The 16,255-nt window shown below is 47.7% G+C and overlaps 1 protein-coding gene across 1 annotated transcript in view; it reads left to right on the forward strand.

Annotated features, from left to right (window-relative positions):
• LOC118233697 (small conductance calcium-activated potassium channel protein 2-like) overlaps positions 1–16,255 on the forward strand; it is a 47,952-nt gene that overhangs the window by 29,043 nt on the left and 2,654 nt on the right. Inside the window, exons 7-10 of the mRNA XM_035429567.1 lie at positions 4,668–4,809; positions 9,497–9,607; positions 11,435–11,562; positions 13,646–13,715. Coding sequence (XP_035285458.1) covers positions 4,668–4,809; positions 9,497–9,607; positions 11,435–11,562; positions 13,646–13,715 — 451 coding nt within the window. The remainder of the gene's footprint in view (positions 1–4,667; positions 4,810–9,496; positions 9,608–11,434; positions 11,563–13,645; positions 13,716–16,255) is intronic.

The following is a 16,255-nucleotide window of genomic DNA, read 5'->3' on the forward strand; positions in this document are numbered from 1 at the left end:
GGTTTTTTTTTTTCTTTTTGCAAATGTAAGATGAGCGTTGAGGTTCATCTTGGTTTATAGTGGTTTCGACCTTCGCTACTCTCCCACGAATCCCATTTTTGCCCAGTCTCTTTTTTATGGTGCTGTCATAAGCACTGACCTCAGCTGAGGTCAGAGAGGCCTGCAGTTCTTTGGATGCTTTGTGGGATCTTTCGTCCCTGGATGAGTTGTCACTGTGCCCTTGGAAACCATTTGGTGGGCAAACAGAATCGCCTCTGTTCCAATTGTGCTCCATTTGGCTCTCGCTGTGGTTTCTGGCAGTACCAGAGCCTTAGAAATGGCTTTGTAACCCTTTCCAGACTGATATATCTCAACAACTTTTTTTCTCCTCTCTTCTGAAATTTCTTTCAATCGTGGCATAGAGTGCCTGTATTCAATTCAATTCAATTTTATTTTTGTATTCTTAGGGTTTTTACAGAGAACTGTCTCAAAGACACTTTACAGAGTAGCAAGGCAAGAGACAGAGCAAAAAGAGTATAAACTTTGTGGCGACTGCTTCACACTGACGGTGAGGTTCAATATGAGTGAGGTTTAGATTCAACAGGGCTGGCTGCAATCAAGCCAGGCTGTGTTCAATCAGCTGAATCTAAACATCAATTACATTTGTTTAATTTTAGTAACTAAAAGTGCAGTTACTCTTTCACCTGGGTGATACGGGTGTTTGATAACTTTTCTCATGAAATAAATGAAATAATAATTTCAAAAAAAGTGTGTTTTCTGTTTACTCTGTTTCCATTTGTCTGCTATTACATTTTGTCCAAAGGTGTGAAACCATTCAGTGTGATATATATATATGCAAATTTCATTGCACAGTATGAAAGATTTAAATATAACCGCAAACATTTGAAAAGAGTCTGACGGGTGTGTGTGTGTGTGAGAGACGTGTGTGGTGACTGCGTGTGCGTGACAGGCGTGTGACAGTTTCGTGTGTGTGACAGGTGTGTGACGACTGTGTGTGTGAGGTGTGTGACAGTGCTGTGTGTGTGTGTGTGTGTGACAGGCATGTGACAATTACGTGTCTGTTAGAGGTGCGCGATGACCGTGAACGTCTGTGACAGGTGTGTGACAACCGTGAAGGTCTGTGGAAGGTGTTCGGCGACCGTGAACATTTGACGGACGCGTGAGGAGTCGAGAGGACGCCTTGATACATGGAAAGAGAACGAAGGAGTGTGTGTGAGGGAGCAGAAAAGATGAGGACAGGGAAAGAAGTGAGAAAGGCGAGATGAAGGATAAGAGCCGCAGAGGGAGAGAGGGAGGAAAGGTGGGAGAGAGGGAGGGAAAACAGGGCAGACAGAGAGAGCAGAGAACAGTCATTCAGAAATGAAAGAGTGTGGATCAGGAGGGAGGTAGCAAAAAAAAAATGAAAAGAAGAAAAATTGAAGTAAAAAATGCAAGGAAGTGAATGTCCTATAAAAGAAAAAATAAGAAAATAGAGGATTTACATCAGAAGGATGACAGAAACTATATTAATAAAAATCCACACGTTTTTTTTTAATTTTTTATGAAGCCAAAGAGTGAAACCTTCACAGCAGGGGCCTTCTTCTGTGAAACTGTTATTCTGCCAAACGTCTTTATATAGCTAACGGTGAAACATGGCCGTGGGTGTGCTGCCATTCACTGGATAGAAGGCTGCGCTCCAGAATGTTTTTAGTCTTTTGGGTTCACATCCATCAGACGATGTTGCCTGCTGACCTTCTGGACCGCATGCGACTGCAGTTATCTCTCTGTATATTTCCCTTCGTCCCCTCTTTCTACCTCTCTTTCTGCTTTCCTTCACTCCTAACCCACCCCCCCCCCCCCCCCCCACCCCCCAGAGTATTACTCCCACATTTTCTCACTCCTGTTCTCCTGCCTAACACCAGCAGTCTCTCTTGCGCATCCAGCCCGAGTCTAAGAAAACCAGATTTGTCTTGAAGCCCAAGCCAAACACCCCCCTCCCCCCGTCGCTGTACTTAATTTTTTTCTCAGCCCTTCCAGGTGGTCTTCCATTTTGGGAGAGGACAGGATCTCATTATTCTGACACCTCCTCTTAAAGATGGATGAGCGCTTGTCCTTAACACCCCCACCCCCCCCCCCCCCCCCACCAACCCGCCCCCCCCCCCCCCCGGCTTTGTCATCCTTGCTGAGTACATGTAAAATAACACGGGGGGGAGAAAGGGTTTCGGGAAAAAATTGCTTTTTCAGCACAGCGGAACACCAGCCGCTGTGTTTTTTTAAACACTTTATTCGAATGCGTGTAGCATTCAGTTATTCATCCGAACACTATAGAACTTGGTGTAGGAAGCATGAACGTCGTATTCCGTACAAAACAGTTTCGTTGAGTCACAGGTTCTGCTTCCTGTAAGCTTTTCTCACTCAGGGACCCCCCACCCATGCCCACAGGCACCCAGGGGACCCCCATCATCAAGTTAAAAAAGGGTTATATTTTAAAAATGTTTCATATTTTGACATATTTTCCCAAGTCTATATTTGGTCATTGCATATCGGGTTTGGCCAGGGACACTTTTACATGGACAGTTACTTGGCCTGCGTGCAGTGTAATCGACTGATTTAGAATACTTACCCAAAACTCAGATATTTAGAATTTTGCAGTGTGTTCGTTCTTGGAACAATATGCACAATGTGTGTGCTTTAAAGGATTGTTTAACTGTTTTTATGCTTCTTTTTACCTGGTATTTTCAGTTTGACTGTCTGTTACCGCACTCTTCTTCTTTGAACGTGGCTTTAACGTTATCGTTGAGTCATCATCTACAAAAGTTAATAATAATGTGTGCATTCCGTTCAGTTCAATCTGTTTTTATTAGCATGGCACTTTTTACAGGTACACTGTCACAGAGATGCTTTACGGAGAAAACAAGAAAAAGGAAATTGGGCAAAAACCAGACCAAGGTTAAATTTTTTTTATTTTAACTCCCCAGTGGGAAGGAAAAACTGGTATAAAAAAAAAAAACCTCCCAAATGGAGGAAGAAATCTCAGGAGACACCTGGCTATAGAGAGGGAGCCCATCCTCCACCAGCTGGCCTGATGTAATAGTAAAGACAGAATGAATGGTAACAGAAATATAATGAGGAAGCTATCAGAGCAGTTAGTCAAATGGGTCGGGCAGGTCACAGACTGAGGTGTTGAATTAGCAGGTAAAATAGAAGGTCCAAGGCAAGAAGTGTATACTGATACGCAGTTCAGAGGGGTGAGGTGGTGCGTCTAGGCATCCCGGGTTACGTCATTGTGTACACGGGACAGAACAGCAAACCAGAGCGTTCAACGTGCTGTGGTGGGGCAACAGCACGCTCAGCTCAGCTCACGTAACAGCTCTATGGTCCAGATTTACCCCTCCCAGACATCTTTAACTAAAGGAATGGGTAAAGATTGAATGGATGAATGAATGAATGAATGAACCATTGCATTTATATAGCGCTTTAGCGAACACTCAAAGTGCTTCACAGAGATGAGATGGGTGACCTGGGTGATGCACGGCAGCCATTTTGTGCCAGAACGCTCACCGCACATTAGCTAAGGTGGAGAGGGAGAGAACGTTTTTTTTTGCCAATTAAATCAGGGGGATGATTAGGTGGCAAGTCTGAGGGAGCCAGGTTGGGAATTTAGCCAGGACGCCAGGGAACCCCCTGCTCTTTGCGACAAGTGTCATGGGGTCTTTAATGACCACAGCGAGTCAGGACCTGGGTTTTACGTCTTATCCGAAAGACGGCACCTCCAACAGCACAGAGTCCCCCTCATTGTACTGGGCCTTTGGGGTTTATTAAAGAGGTGTGTTTTGAGCCCACGCTTAAAGACGGAGAGTGTGTCGGAGCTCAGTGTGTCTGGGTCTATTAGAATAATGCCAACCAAATGAACAATCATAATCACACTGAGGTTTAACCCTTTGAAGAGTAGGTTTTTTTGGAATGTTTTTTTAAAAATTCTAAGTCAGTGCTCTAGAACTCTGTTGCTTTCAGTTGCCAGTAGAGGTTGTTAGGGTCTTGTTACACGAAGCAATTTCCACAAAACGTTGGTTGCTGCAGTGCGTTGCGTTTGATGTCATTTCATGCAATACCGTTAGCTGAGGCAATTCGCAAGCAATTTCAATTGTAATCAATCACCAATCAGAATTAAGTGCGTAATTTAGTGTACTTGTAAGGGAATTTATGGTTGATACTAACAGTCCAGTACATTGTTGAGCATTGGTGTCACTGGCAATGCTTTCAACATGGAAGCGCAAAGCATAAATTCATGTGCATTCACGATTTTGGATATCTTTGAAAAGTAAAAAGAAACAGTTCTGGGTGCGTAGCTGGCTTGTAAAGAAACAGGCGATACATGCGCGACCTGTATCTCTACTCTGATTGGCTATTGCATGAAATCGGTCGCTCAAGCCGCTCGGGACTGGTTGCAACTAAATTGCATCCGAGTTGCAAGCAAATTGCAGCGGTGTTACACAAAGAGCAATCCGAGAGCAATTCAGTTGCGAGCGACGAAAGTTGCTCGGAGATTGCTTTGCTTAATAAGACCTTTTCATCAGCATTAGAATGTTCAGTTAAGAACATTCTAAATCGGGTTTTTTGTGATTTCGCACCCCGAATGGTTAACGGACGCGGCCAACTGAAAAACTGAAAGCCGCCTCCCCTCTCAGGTACCACGACTCTCAGGACGTGACCAGCAACTTCCTGGGAGCGATGTGGCTCATCTCCATCACCTTCCTGTCCATCGGCTACGGGGACATGGTGCCCCACACCTACTGCGGCAAGGGCGTGTGCCTGCTGACCGGCATCATGGTAAGCGCCCGCCTTCGTGCCAGGGGGGGCGTCAGTGGGCGGGGCGATGGTGAACTCGGGCCTCCCTGCTGCCCCCACCCCCCCTCCCCCCAAACTCCTCCCACCCCTCCCCTCCCTGAGTTGTCTTCTAACTCCCTCATGCTCACTCTGGCCTCCAAATGCTCGCGTGACTAAGCGGCTTGTGCCGGTTGTTCTCCTCGTTGGCGGGTGATGGCGGTGGTATGGGACAAGCTTAGTCCTTCTGAGCTAATGCCCCAGCATGCTTAACCTGGCTGTTTGTGTGTGTGTGTGTGTGTGTGTGTGTATGTGTGTGCATGTGTCCGCACGTGTGTGTGTCGTATGTGTTATAGACACTGTCGTTTCACAGTGTGGCCGTTCCCTTTGTGGTTTTTTGCTCTGTCTGTGTCACGGTATGCCTGCTGCTGCTCTCTCTTTAGCATTAGCACACGGCATAACACAGGGCTGCCCAACCCTCTTACTGGAGATCTACTGTCCTGTAGGTTTTCACTCCAACCCTAACAAAGCCACACCCCATTCAACAGCTAGAGCAGGGCTGCCCAACCCTGCTCCTGGAGATCTACTGTCTTGTAGGTTTTCAGTCCAAACCTAACAAAGCCACACCCCATTCAACAGCTAGAGCAGGGCTGCCCAACCCTGTTTTGGAGATATACTGTCCTGTAGGCTTTCACTCCAACCCTAACAAAGCACACCTCGTTCAACAGCTAGAGCAAGGCTGCCCAACCCTCTTACTGCAGATCTACTGTCCTGTAGGCTTTCACTCCAACCCTAACAAAGCACACCTCGTTCAACAGCTAGAGCAGGGCTGCCCAACCCTGTTCCTGGAGATCTACCATCCTGTAGGTCTTCACTTCAACCCTAACAAAGCACACCTCGTTCAAGAGCTAGAGATCTCCTTGAGCTGCCAATGTGGGTTGAAAGGAGAACCTACAGGACAGTAAATCTGCTGAGACAGGGTTGGGCAGCCCTGGTGTAGCGGGTGAATGCCAGTGTCTGTGAGCCTCTGCCTGGTCTCCCTGTGCAAACCTGTGATTCCTACAATCTGTCAGCTTCCATCTCTCCATCAGCCTGACTGTCTGTCTGTCAGTGAGTCTGTCTGTCTGTTTGCCTGTCAGTGAGTCTGTTTGCCTGTCAGTGAGTGTCTGTCTGTCTGTCTGACTGTCAGTGAGTCTGTTTGCCTGTCAGTGAGTGTCTGTCTGTCTGTCTGTCTGACTGTCTGACTGTCAGTGAGTCTGTTTGCCTGTCAGTGAGTGTCTGTCTGACTATCTGACTGTCAGTGAGTCTGTCTGTCTTTCTGACTGTCAGTGAGTGTCTGTCTGACTGTCAGTGAGTCTGTTTGCCTGTCAGTGAGTGTCTGTCTGTCTGTCTGCCTGTCAGTGAGTCTGTCTGTCTGTCTTTCTGACTGTCAGTGAGTCTGTCTGTCTGACTGTCAGTGAGTTTGTCTGTCTGTTTGACAGTCAGTGAGCGTCTATTTGTCTGACTAAAAGAGTGTCTGTCTGACTATTAGTGAGTATGCCTGTCTGTCTGTTTGTCTGTCTGTCTGACTTGGTGACAGCAGCTTGGACTGGTCCAGAAGCTCTTCTGTGGTTTTTGGTATTGATTGCACATCATTTTGTCTTTTTTATCCATTTATCTTCATCAGTTTTCTGCTCTATCTCTCTTGTTCTCCCTTCCTCCCCCGTCTTCTCTCCATTCATTCATTTTCTCTTTATTGTCTGCGCCTGTGTGTCTGCTGGCAGTGAGCACACACACGCACACTCACACATACACGCACACACAGAGCTCACTCATGCTTTCAAACAGGAACAAAGATACGCACAGACAGTAAGGCAGGTGCGCACACACGCGCAGTCACACGTGTGCCCCCACACTTCACACGCGCACCCACCCTTTTGAGTACTATCACACTCTTTTTCACACGCACTTTCCCATACATGCGGTTGTGAACTCACATACTCACAACCTCTACCTGGTGAACTCCCACACACTCAAACATTCTCTTTCCATCTCTCTCTGTCTCTGGCTCTCTCTCCACCTCTCTCTCTAGCTCTCTCTCTCTCTCTCTCACATTATTGAGATTCACCAGGAAAAAAATGACACAAATAGAAAAAAGAGAGTGCTTCTCCCTTTTTGTTTTTATGGCATTGACGATGTGTAGAAGGTTGAGAAAAAGAGACCGTGTGACAGAGGGGTAGATGGCGAGATAGTGAGCGACAGGCTTGCGTTGTTTTTTCGGTGAAAGTGATTGTAATGACTTTCTATAGGTGAAATTCTCAGTCTCGTTTCCATGACAACAGCGAAGGCCAACACTGTGTTGGAATATACCATTGTCCTGCCAGGTGGAGGGAGGGGGGTGTCCAGTTCACTGTGGGAGCAGGATGTGCCAGGATTTTTATGCAGACAGCAAAGCCATTCCTCACTCATCGCGACACGTCACAGAGAAGGAGAAAGTATGACTGTTTTAAGACTGAACATGGCCATTTTCTTTGGGATATAATCCTGTTAATATTTCTACATGTGTTGCTTTCTTGTCTGCTTGTTGTTTTGCTTTCTACATTTGTTCTACTAGAGTAGCTTAACGTAGAAAAAAACACTAAATTGTTCTTAGAAGGATATAATTGAACTGGGACAAAATATAGATTTTAGCTACATTTGAACCTGTGATCACTGAATGATAGTAACTCTTGACAACTATATTCCTGATGTGAGACACTCATGTAATAGATACAGAACTGACCTTAGAAGGGGTATAAAATATATAACACTGTCGCTGGCTTTAAACATATATTCCGGGCTCATTTTCTAAATATATATATATATAACATCTTCCGTCTGTGACACTCATTATATTACAGGGATTTAGCAGACGCTCTTAACCAGAGCGACTTATATTGTATCCAATTATACAGCTGGATATATACTGGAGCGATGCAGGTTAAGTACCTTGCTCAAGGGTACAATGGCAGTGTCCTACCGGGGAATCGAACCTGCGACCTTTAGGTTACAAGACCAACTCCTTAGCCATTGCACCACACCGCCGAACTCGTTCTGCGATTTAGGACGTCGTGTGATGTCATCGGGGCTTCGTCGCGCAGCACAGCTCTCACATTCGCACACGTGACCTCATCCACGTGCCAGAAAGGGTTTCCTGTTGGCTCTCATATTTTATTTAATCTCCCCGAATCCAGCGAAAATAAACATCACGGGCGTTTCCTGCTTTTAAAGTCAGTCGTCCGAATGGTTTTTTCGTAGCTATTCTGAGGGTATCGCCCTCATATGTTTTTTTTTTTGCTAGCGTTGAGATTTTCAGCGCATGCAGGGATGTACGTAGTTTCGCTCACTCGCTCAAACACGCGCGCGCGCACACACACACGCTAATGCTTTTCGTGGTTATTTTGAGCCGGTTCCCATTGTGTGATTTTGTAGGACACTGCGGCCTTGTAAGATTTTCAGTCCAGACGTGGGTACACGTTTATTATAATAATATGGCCACGCACGGCCTTTTGTAATTATGCTCAGCGCGTCAGCGTTGTGTGTTTTTTAAAGGATGTTCTGGCCTTGTGAATATTTTCAGCCCACACACACAAACACACACACAAGCATGTCGTCACCATCACATCTTAGCAGGACGTGCTAGTTTTTCTATGCAATACAGCGCACGCACGCACACACACACTGGCACACACACACACACTGACACACGCACGCACGCACACACTGGCACACACACACACACACACTGACACACACACACACACACACTGACGCACACACACACGCACACACTGGCACACACACACACACACTGAGACACACACACACACGCACACACACACACACACTGACGCACACACACACACACACTCTCACACACACACACACACATGCACACACGCACACAATTATAGACTGCAGCTTATTGGGTGAGAGTGTACTAGACGTAAATGGCTCCTCATCCGAAATGTTGTTAATTGAACTCCATCCCCCTGTGTGGAGTGGCGTGGTCCTCTTTGCCAAGCAAATCTCCCTCTCCACAGCGCTAATGTACTCTGTCCTGTAGGAGCAGTCACTCAGCCCTCAATGTGTGTGTGTGTGTGTGTGTGCGCTCTAACTAGCCTCCCTCACACTCTGTCCCTGCACCGTGTGCACCTGCCTCGGTCACTCAGTGTGTGTGTGTGTGTGTGTGCTAACAGGTTGCTCGCTCTTTCTTTCTCGCTCTCTCACTCTGTTCTACTCTCTCACACTGTCTCTCCCTCTTTCCCACTCTCTGTCTCACACTGTCTCTTTCTCATTTCCTCTATTATTCTATCTTCTCTCTCTGTCTCTCTCTCTCTCTCTCCCTCTGTTCCACTCTTTGTCTCACACTGTCTCTCTCACGCACTCTGTTCTATCTGCTTCTCTGTCTCTCTGTCTCTCTATCGCTCTCCCTTTCTCCTTCCCTCTCAGTGCAGCTAATGAAATGTATTGGATATATTCCCCGATGCACTTCCTTTGTGTCTCCAGTGTAATGGACTCTCCGGTCTAGTTAATCAGTTAGCGTCTGTAGATCCCGGACTCTTGTATGAATTCTGCTTCTCTTTCTCACTCCCCCTCTCCCCGGGTATCCTCTCTCACTCTCGCCCTCTCTCTCTCTCTTCATTCATCCCCTCCCGCTCCCTCTCTTTCTCAGGGGGCAGGGTGCACCGCCCTGGTGGTCGCCGTCTTTGCCCGGAAGCTGGAGCTGACCAAGGCGGAGAAACACGTGCACAACTTCATGATGGACACCCAGCTCACCAAGAGGGTAAGCCAGGCCCCGCCTCCGTCCCCCAGCCCACATCACCCCCCCCCCCCCCCCTCCCCCGAACGAAAACCCGCAGCCGGTCTCCAGTCTGTCCGGCCCGGGGCACCCCTCCCACGGGCCCCCCGCTCCCCCCCGCTCCCCCCTCCCCTCGGGGCGCTGCACCACGAGCAGCGTGCGGAAAGGACCGCCCCTCCGCCATTTGGCGCCCCCCCCCCCCCCCCCCTCCGGGCGAGGCTGGGGGAAGCCGAGCTGTTTTCGTCTTCTCTCGCTCCCTTCTCAATTTTTCATGGGCCTGCCAGGCCCGCGCGGCAGAAAAAAACAGCTCCCGTTTTCGCGAAAATGTGGAGCGCCCGCGATGCTCCGGACCGCTAACCGCTAACCGCACCGGCCGGAGCGTCCGATCGATAACCGCGGCGCGGATAAATTTACGACGAAGGACGCCTAGCGGAGTGCTTAGCGATAACCGATCGCGGTAAAATAAATAGCGCCTATTTTCGTCTTCCTGCCTTGCTTCCTCGGTCATTCTGAGCACGTGCAAATGTTTCGTTTTAAGTTATTCTAGTTTTCGCTTTTGGTAACGTTTGAAATTTGTTTGTTGCGATTTGTTTACGCGCCGCCCAAAGTAAGGGCTCCCAGTAAATGACTGAATGAGAATGACATCACAGATTCTGGGAAGAGGGCAGTAAGGCTCGCATATTTTATTCTGGCTTTTAACAGTCTCGTCCTGAGCTGCATGACTTCCCTAATTACCTCCCTGCACTCTGTCTCTGTCGTCTGGCTGACAAACACAAGGGGAGCTCTCTCTCGTCTTAGTACAACAAACTCTCCAAAACAACCACCTTTGTTATCCAGCTCCCTGTGGCCCCCTCCCTCAGTCCCCCCCCCCCCCACCCCCATACAAACACAGACTTGGTTTACTTCCTGGTGCTGGGCATGTCTGTCTCTGACTCCTCCCATCTGTGTGTCTACCACCCCCCCCCCATCCTGTCTCTCTTTAAGGCTTTTAAACTCTCCCTCACTGTGTGTTTGTGGGTGGAGGGCGAGGCGGGGGTGGCATGGTGCTGCCGGTGGTGGCGGGGGGCGGGGGGAGGGTGTTCCCTGGAGGAGACGGAGAGAGGGAAACAGACAGACGGGGAGAGAAAGGGAGGGAGGGAGAGAAGCAAGGAAACGAAGAGAGAGAGGGAGAGAGAGACAAAATTGAAATTGAATTGAGAGACCTGGAGAGAAACGGCGTGAGAGAGACAGGGAGAGAAACAGAAAAAGGAAGACATGGAGAGAGGAAGAGAATCAGAGAAACAGAGAGAGAGACTGAGAGAGGGAGGGAGGGAAACAGAGAAAGATAGAGGGTGGGAGGGAAACAGAGAGAAAAGCAAACATAGAGAGAAAGAGAGAGAGAGAGAGAGGGAGACCCACTGCCTTGTTATCCCAGCACTGTCATTATTGACGACAGGAGAGGGACCTGTTCCCGCCGCAGAGGTGCACAATTAGACGCGTATTAAACAGCGAGACAGCAAGCGTAATCACGGCATGGGGAAAAAGCAGCCCGCGCTGCTGGGAGGCAGAGATCCGTGATGGTTAAAGTACTCAGGATCGCGCTTGAAATGGTGTTCGTTCACACAGACTTTACATTGATTTTCCTACCATGACTTGTGCCGATCCAGTTGCTGTGATAGTGGCGGGTGGGGTAGGGTGGTTTGGGTGGTGGGGGGGGGGGGGATTGGTTGCTCGCCCCCGTCAGAACGATTTACGAGTGGCGCCAGTCACACGCACGTTAAAAGGACGCCGTTGACTCGCGGATCGGTGGATCTGGCGTTTCTTTTTCCGCAGATAAAGAACGCGGCGGCGAACGTGCTGCGGGAGACCTGGCTGATCTACAAGCACACCAAGCTGACCAAGAAGATCGACCACTCCCGAGTGCGCAAACACCAGCGCAAGTTCCTGCAGGCCATTCACCAGTAAGCCTCTGACTGAGTCCGAGTGCACTACAGTGCTGCATATACCCTACCCAATGCACCGGTCTACATCCTACATTTACACTGTATCTAATATACATTTACACATATACTACATATACACTGTATCTAATACACATTTACACATGTACTCTATATTTAATACAGCTATACACATGTACACTGTAATACACCTATACAACATATACACTGTATCTAATGCACGATACTCATATACTACATATACACTTTATCTAATACACCTTTACACATGTACTGCATATGCACTGTATCTAATACACGATACTCATATACTACTTATACACTGTATCGAATACACATTTACACATATGCTGAGTATACACTGTATCTAATACACCTTTAGACATATACCAAATGTACATTGTATCTAATACACATTTGCACATACACTACATATACACTATCTAATACACTTATACATGTATGCTGTATATATTCTGTATTAAATACACCTATACTGTAGCAATAATCTCTACATGTACCACATATTCTGTATTTAGCCTGTACATATACAAGGGTTTCTGCACAAAATAGTCATATTTATGCAGTGGGACCCAATACACCCTGCACGAATGTCCACCTACTGGACATTGCATCTAATACACCTATACTTGCACTATACCTGATATATACCAGCGCTATACCATAACCTTAAATAACCCTGTATTATATGCCAGAACTCATGTACTACTTCATATTCAAGGCGTTCACATGCACTTGCGCAATTAAACGAGAATAAAGGAATTAGAACTGCAACTCCCATGGTACAACTGTTTAACCACAGTTCAGTGACCAAATTTGATGCCTTTTGGAGGAAACCCGTCAGACCGTCTGATAATGGAGGTTTTCCCCGAAAAGCACCGGCTTTGAACTTTGGTTCAATAAACTTGCTGGGGGAGTTGCTGTCCTAATTCCTTTGTTTCCATCTAATTGCCTTTTTTCCTTGGATAAGCACCCATCTTTCCCAAGATGACGGAACTTACTTTGACGAATGCCAGGACTACCCACTGAATGAAAATGCACAGTATTGTACTAGAACTGGGCAACGAGGGCCATATGTCTTTCCAGTTTCCATGTTTCTGGCCTTGCTTAATTAATTAGCCCTTGATCGTGCCATTTTAGATATATTTCTTGATAAGGGCACGAATGACAGCCAAAGACTGTCCTTGTGTCCCTATATGAGATCATTTACCATGATCTACGAGTGAACCACTGTTGGTGTATGTAGCCAGTTAGCTCATTTAGCCAGGGTAATTGGTGGAAACAAAAACCTGCATTCACACTGGCCCTCCAGGACTAGAACTGCCCACTACCTTACTATGATATACAAGCTTGTACCTCAGTATACTGAAGGGGCAGCATACACTATATGATAAAAAGCATCTGGACGCTCCTTGGTCTGGGGCAGTTTTTCATGGTTTCGGCTAGGGCCGACTAAGTTCCAGTGAAGGCAACTCTAAATGCTACGGAATAAAATGACATTCTAGATGATTCTGTGCTTCCCCAACAGTTTGGGGAAGGCCCTTTCCTGTTTCAGCATGACAGTGCCCTCGGTCTCACAACAAGTTCCATTTAGAAATAGTTTAGTCGACAAACGGTGTGGAAGAATTTAACTGGCCTGCACAGAGCCCTGACCTCAACCCCATCCAACCCCCTTTGGGATCAATTGGAAAGCCAGCTGTGAGCCAGTCCTAATCGCCCAATCAGTGGCCGGCCTCACTAATGCTCTTCTGGCTGAATGGAAGCAAGTCCCTTCAGCAATGCTCTAACATCTAGTCTAAAGACTTCCCAGAATAGCGGAGGCTGTCATAGCAGCAAAGGGTGGACCAACTCCATATTAATGCCCGTAATCTGTGAGGTGTTGGATGTCAGGTGTCCACGTGCTTTTTGGCCACGTAGCGTACGCATCCCCGTTTGTTGCCTCTGTGGCATTGCGCTCGTCACGTCGCCATAGCGATGCACAGAACACTGGGTCGAGGTGAGTAATGCGCGGCGGCACAGGCCGGCTAACGGACTCGCTGTTCCCTGCGTTGTTCCTCCGCAGACTGCGCAGCGTGAAGATGGAACAGCGGAAGCTCACGGACCAGGCCAACACCTTAGTGGACCTGTCAAAGGTGAGGCGCTGACCGAGCGGACGACTCACCCTCTGTACTGAACACCGGACTGTGTACGAGCCTGTATAAACACTCTACTGCGCACACCGTCACTGACACTGTACATACACACGCACACACACACACACACACACAGGGACTTTTATACGTAAGGTGTCTCGGAGTTCCTAAGATGAAATGTTCTTTTTTCATAACCTAATCCCGTTCCCCCTTCAGGTAGTGTATCCAACTCCAGTCACTTCTGCGTAAATAATGACGCGCTTCGGACGCCGTCTAAATTTACTCTGATTTTTCCAGGAGGGGGATTAATATTAATATCACTGAGTCATCTTATTCTGTGCAGGTTTCTTCATGGCTCCCCTCATGGATATTGATGAGCCAGACTCGGGCTCTCGAGTTTCCTTTGTTTCTGTCCACGGTCGAGCCTTCAAACGCAGATGAAAGCGATCGAGCGGCGGAGGGATGGAGGAGCCGGGGGTTTCCCCCGGCTGAGCCCCCGTAACTTTATCGACTGCACACCGTGTCCGCGCCGCGCGCTCTCTCCACGCCCACGCGGACGCAGTGAACGCCGCACGCTTTTCGAACATGCTAATGAGAGTCCGCCGCGCGGCTTAATCCCACACAGAGGCCGCCGGCGTGACACACACCGCCCCGCGGACCTTCGGTAGCGCACAGAGCTCACAGCCGAACGCAAACAGCCCACTGAAACCATAGATATACCCAGATACAGACGTTGCACCATAGATATCCTCCAGACACATAGCGATACAATAGATATCTCCCCATACACACACTGACACCGTAGGTATATCCCCATGCACTCATTATATAATCCCATATACGCACGGACACTTTAGATGTTCCCCCATGAACACTAATACCATAGATATCCCCCTCATGTTTCACACTGACAACGTAGATACCACCTTACATACACACACTGACACCATAGGTATCTCCCCATGCACACATTATATAACCTAATATACACACTGACACTTTAGATGTTCCCCCGTGAACAGTAATACCATAGATATCCCCCTCATGTCCACCCTGACAACGTAAATACCACCTGACATACACACACTGACACCATAGATACTTCAACTCATATACACAGAAACAATAGATATCCCCATCATAATATGTTCATGTATGGCATTCTGGAACGCCTGCCACCCTGAACAGCATAATTGCACACAAATAGTGCCCCCCCCATACGTCTTTCCCCTTTTCAGTACAAAATTCCTGTTTCAATCCTGACCTGTTTGTTTCTGTGGCTTTGCGTCACCTAGCAACCACAGCAAGTGTGACAGGAACGTCACACTGAGCGAGAGAGAGAGAGAGAGAGAGAGAGAGAGAGAGAGAGAATGTGGGTAGAAGGTGTGTGTGTGTGTGTGTGTGTGAGAGAGAGAGAGAGCTTGTTCCTTTTAGCTGAATACCTTTTGGGGAATACTTAGACTTGGTGAGAATACCCACACTAACAGTTGAAGATTGCGATGCTGAGATTCAGTGCGGCCATTTTTTAAATTTTTATTTTTTTTTAATTTTTTTTGCGAACACTCAACCTTCCATTCCAGTCCATTAGGAATCCTTCTTCATCAGACCCCGCTGACATGTGACAGGTAATGTGGGTAAGCGTGCAATTAAGCCACTCAGAAATGACTCACCTGAACAAAAAAATAAATAAAAATAAAAAAAACCACTCAGGTCTGTTTCGAAAGGGGCCGCCGCGCGGGGCCGCTTTTCAAAAAGCCCGTTAAAATTCAAACGGATGGAAATGAGCCGCCGCGGTCCACTGATGTCCGGGCGGGCGTTCCGCTAGCGCATCTACGCGCCGCGGCCGCGCGTTTCGTTCTGTTCACTGAATCTGCCGATATGCGATACGTGTTAATGCATATGCGCTGCCCGCGCCCATGGGCTACACATCTCATATATATTATATACAGTCGTATATACACTCGCGCGCGCACACACACACACACACACACGCACACAGTAGTTGAAACATCATCTTCGCGCTACGTGATTTATGGCTCCCGTCGTGCTTCTCGTTTTGTGGGCGGGCGCTAAATTCTCTGTGACACGGACCTCGCGGAACAGTAGATACGAGCGATGAATAATTAAAACGGGCAGCTGTGTGAATCAGGGATCAAATGAAAAAAAATAAATCATTTATTGTTTTATTCCTGAGTTGTGTTATTGTTCATGAATGTCGATTATGAATATTGATGGTGAGGACGTATTGGTGGCTAGCAGGGGAGTCATCAGTCTTAATGTAGCTAATGTTTGTTGGGGGCCTCCGTCTCTGATTGGCTGTTAAAAGGCAGAAAGAAACGGGTTCACAGAATGTGTCGCGCCCCTCATTGACACTCTGTTAGCGCTCTAGCCTTTGGTGACGTTCGTCTGCAAAGCGGATGCAGAGATGCAGCTGCTGCACGTCCAGCGTCATGTCCATGAAGTTACGCGTGCTGTCGATCACTGGAGCAGCAGTGTAGTGGATCTTGTGTGTAAACCTGTGCCCACGTCCTGGGGCGGAA

Source organism: Anguilla anguilla, chromosome 8 (genome assembly GCF_013347855.1).
Source record: "Anguilla anguilla isolate fAngAng1 chromosome 8, fAngAng1.pri, whole genome shotgun sequence".
Classification (NCBI taxonomy): Eukaryota; Metazoa; Chordata; class Actinopteri; order Anguilliformes; family Anguillidae; genus Anguilla; species Anguilla anguilla.